The 3,679-nt window shown below is 49.7% G+C and overlaps 1 protein-coding gene across 1 annotated transcript in view; it reads right to left on the bottom strand.

The window, feature by feature from the left end:
* Positions 1-2,374: 2,374 nt before the first annotated feature.
* KNOP1 (lysine-rich nucleolar protein 1) overlaps positions 2,375-3,679 on the bottom strand; it is a 13,281-nt gene continuing 11,976 nt past the window's right edge. The window contains exon 5 of the mRNA XM_011976075.1: positions 2,375-3,249. Within this exon, the coding sequence (XP_011831465.1) occupies positions 2,932-3,249 (318 nt within the window). The 3' untranslated portion in view covers positions 2,375-2,931. The remainder of the gene's footprint in view (positions 3,250-3,679) is intronic.

Here is a 3,679-nt window from a genome sequence, read left to right as displayed (position 1 = left end):
CCAGTCAGCAGGGCTTGGATGGGAGCAACACAGTGGACATAGGATCACCTTCTCTCCACAATCACCCAAAGATACCTTTCTGTTTATTTTTTTGAGACAGAGTCTCACTCTGTTGCCCAGGCTAGAGTGTGCAGTGGCGTGACCCCAGCTCACTACAACCTCCACCTCCTGGATTCAAGCGATTCTCCTGCCTCAGCCTCCTGAGTAACTGGGATTACAAGCCTGTGACACCAAACCCACCTGGCTAATTTTTGTATTTTTAGTACAGACGGGGTTTCACCATGTTGGTCAGGCTGGTCTCGAACTGCTGACCTCGTGATCCGCCTGCCTCAGCCTCCCAAAGTGCTGGGATTACAGGCGTGAGCCACTGCATACAGCAGAGTACAACCCTTTTAACAGAGCTAAGGCAGGCCAACATCAGGGTGACCTCTTGGCAAGATAAAAACTATGAATAGAATGGCTGATCCCAGCTACTCAGGGGGCTGAGGCATGAGAATCCCTTGAACCCAGGAAGCAGGGGTTACAATGAGCCGAGATCACGCCACTACACCCCAGCCTGGGCAACTATGCGAGACTCCATCTCAAAAAAAAAAAAAAAAAAGAAACAGCTGGTTCCTGTTTACACCAGGCACATTCCTATAGTGTCGGTCAAGGTCAGGAGGGATTTGTTTCTCTATCAGAGGAGGAGGTGCCCAGAAGGCGCTCACTCAAATCCAGAACACTGCCTCTTGGGCTTTCCACGGCCTCTCCCATTATGTACCTCAAGGTTGAATCCAGGAAAGAAAAGCAGGCCAAGTTCACGTCCTGAGGGAAGTGGCCCAAGTAGGTCCTTGTAGCACACGCTTGTACAACTACTGACCTGGCCAACGCTTGCGGGTCAGGGCTCAGAGCCAGGGAAACCATCTGAAGTGCCTGCCTCACCTCTGCCCAGTGGGCAGCTGTGGACACCATGACCATCTTACCAGCATCCACTCTCTTTGACTGAGGGGAATCACCACCCTTCCCATGACACGGGCGGGTGCAGGTATGGGCAGATGACTCATTGCCCAGCAGTGGAGGCTTCTGGAAGTTTCCTTGAGGCACAAAAAGGCTTTTCTTCCTCTGGAATGTTCTACGGTCTTGATATGCCACCTGGAACTGTTACTGCCATCTTTGTACTAGCCTTGATAAAGCCAACACTGGGGATGATAAAGATAATGCTTCCTAGACGGGCTGCTGAACCAGGCCCTAATCAGGCCTTCCTGCCACGTGAGACTGAACTTTCTGGCCATCAAGGCCTGCCTGGGCTGGGATGTCTGTAGGAGGCGTGTACAGGCTGAACGATCATGAAAATGTCCCAGTCAGAACCTGTCTTTTGGGATGCAAAAAGCTAGGTGAATGCAAAGAAGGTAGTCACAGATGGTCATGTGCGACTTCAGCCACTGGACCTGGAGCTCTCTGAGGCCTGCTGCAGAGTCCAGACTTGGAAACACCGTCCCAACAGCTAATGAGGCAACTTCCCGTGTCATCTCCACATGTTCATCTCCTCCTGGCATTCAATATCCACCTACAGAAGTCACCTGGGATTCTCTTCCTTGTGATAAAAAAGAATCTCATCAGATACATCCCTGGGGCTGGGCATGGTGGCTCACACCTGTGATCCCAGCACTGAGGGGCCGAGGCAGGAGGATGAGTTGAGTCCAAGAATCTGGGACCAGCCTGGACAATATAGTGAGACCCTATCTCTAAAAAAATTTTTTAAACTAGCTGGTTGTTATGGTGCACACCTGCAGTCCCAGCTACTTGGGAGGCTGAGGTAGGAGGATCGCTTAAGCTGGATATGTAGTTGTTGCAATAAGCCATGATATGCCACTACACTCCAGCCTGGGTGACAGAGTGAGACCCTATCTCAAAAAACACACACACACATGTCCCTGGGAATCTGTCATTGGTTCATTTGCAGAACTAACCACTCTTCCTAAAATGCCTTGTTCAGAATCCAGTCAAAGCACAAAAAGACAAAATCCTACCTCACCACTTAGGGCCGAAGGGAGGCCAGTGGAAAAGGCAGGACGGGTTTAAAGGTACATTTCCCACCAGCAGCAGCAGCAGCAGCAGCTCAGCCACATGTGTTTGGCAACAACTCAGACACCTTGCTGCCTACAGCTGCTCTATGACAGTGGAAAGGAAAAGGGAGGAAAAGGAGCTTGCAATTCTCCGTTCCTCATTCACTCCACTTTTTATCAGAGATGCAGACTTGTCATAAAACTTTTTCCTCAATCTAAAGACATTTCAATCCCCAACGAGGATTCTGGTGGAAATTCCCTAAAGGGAACATTCAGAGTGGCGAAGAGAGAACTTAGGGCTTCGGGTACAAAAGTACAACACCCGGCACTTAGTGGCTGGGTGACCCCAGGCAATTTTATTACTTTATCCCTGAACCTCACTTGCCTCATCTATAAGATGGGGCTAATAATAGCACCCATTTCATAATTATGAAGATTAAATACGTTATGGAAAACACTAGTATTTGCCTAGCACCTGCTAAACACTCAACAAAGGTTAACTGTACATACCGACGTCTCAAACAGGGACGGAATGTTTAACACAGAAAACAGGAGGTTTTAGCCACTCACTCGTTCTCCTGGCTCCCGAAATATGAGCTGCCCCACCCCAGTTCATCCAAGCCCATCAAGATAGTTGTCCTTGTCCTTAATCTCCACAGGTGTTCAATGTGAGCCAACTGTCAGATGGCTTTCATTTGCACAACTGAATAAACCATTTATGCCTAGTGTTCCATTACTGGAACGCTAAGCTTATGGGAGTTATTTATATCCTGCTGCTCGAGGTCATCACCAAGATCTGATTTTTCACAAAAAGAAATATAATCTCCAGCATAAATGTAATAATCAAAGCAATTGTGGCAGTTTTTGGGGGACAAAACTCTAGAGTTTAATCTTCCAGCTTGACTGACTTGGAAGCGTTCCTGTCAATGTAAAAGATCTTGTTGGGGGCAGTGGAGAAGCCAAGGCCGGCTCCGCGGCTGTGACTGTACTTCCAGCTCATGGCCCGGTCGTAGTCCCGCTGCAGATTCTGCTGCAGGCTGTCAGCCGCCTTCTTGCTGAGGGCCATGTTGGGTCTTGCAGTCGTGCTGGGGGCGCGGTTGAACGGAGGGGACAGGTTTTTGAAGCCACCCATAAGTCTGAGAAATTTCAGTTTCTGGTCTTCGTTCTCAAAACCAGCAGTATCCCACTGGCCAAACTGGGTTCCCTGGGAAGAGAGGAAGAAGGTAGCTATTTCCCTTGAGTCCAAAGCCCCTTCCTTCCCTTGACCCCAGCCTCATCAGGGAGGGCCCAGCAGATTAGACGGCTGCTGTGTACCAGGCACAGTGCTAATAAGCTCAATAGTGGATTATTCCATTAATCCTAATGAGCCCTATGAGCCCTATGAGAACACTGCTGTTATTCCCATTGCACGGAGGAGGAAATAGAGGTCTGCAGCTTAGCTGGAGACAGAAACCTAACTAGTCACCCCCAGAATTCAAGCCCAGGTCCAGCCAACACCACTGCCCACCTCTGCACACAGAGCTGCCTTTCGGCCTTCCTCCTCCTTTCCTAACTCATGGCACACAGCACAGTGTGCCTCACTTCACAACACAGCACACTCCCCCCACCCCCCTACAGAGCGCACTCCCCCCACC

This window comes from Mandrillus leucophaeus, unplaced genomic scaffold (genome assembly GCF_000951045.1).
Source record: "Mandrillus leucophaeus isolate KB7577 unplaced genomic scaffold, Mleu.le_1.0 Scaffold162, whole genome shotgun sequence".
Classification (NCBI taxonomy): Eukaryota; Metazoa; Chordata; class Mammalia; order Primates; family Cercopithecidae; genus Mandrillus; species Mandrillus leucophaeus.
This window is presented reverse-complemented; position numbering and strand designations above follow the sequence as displayed.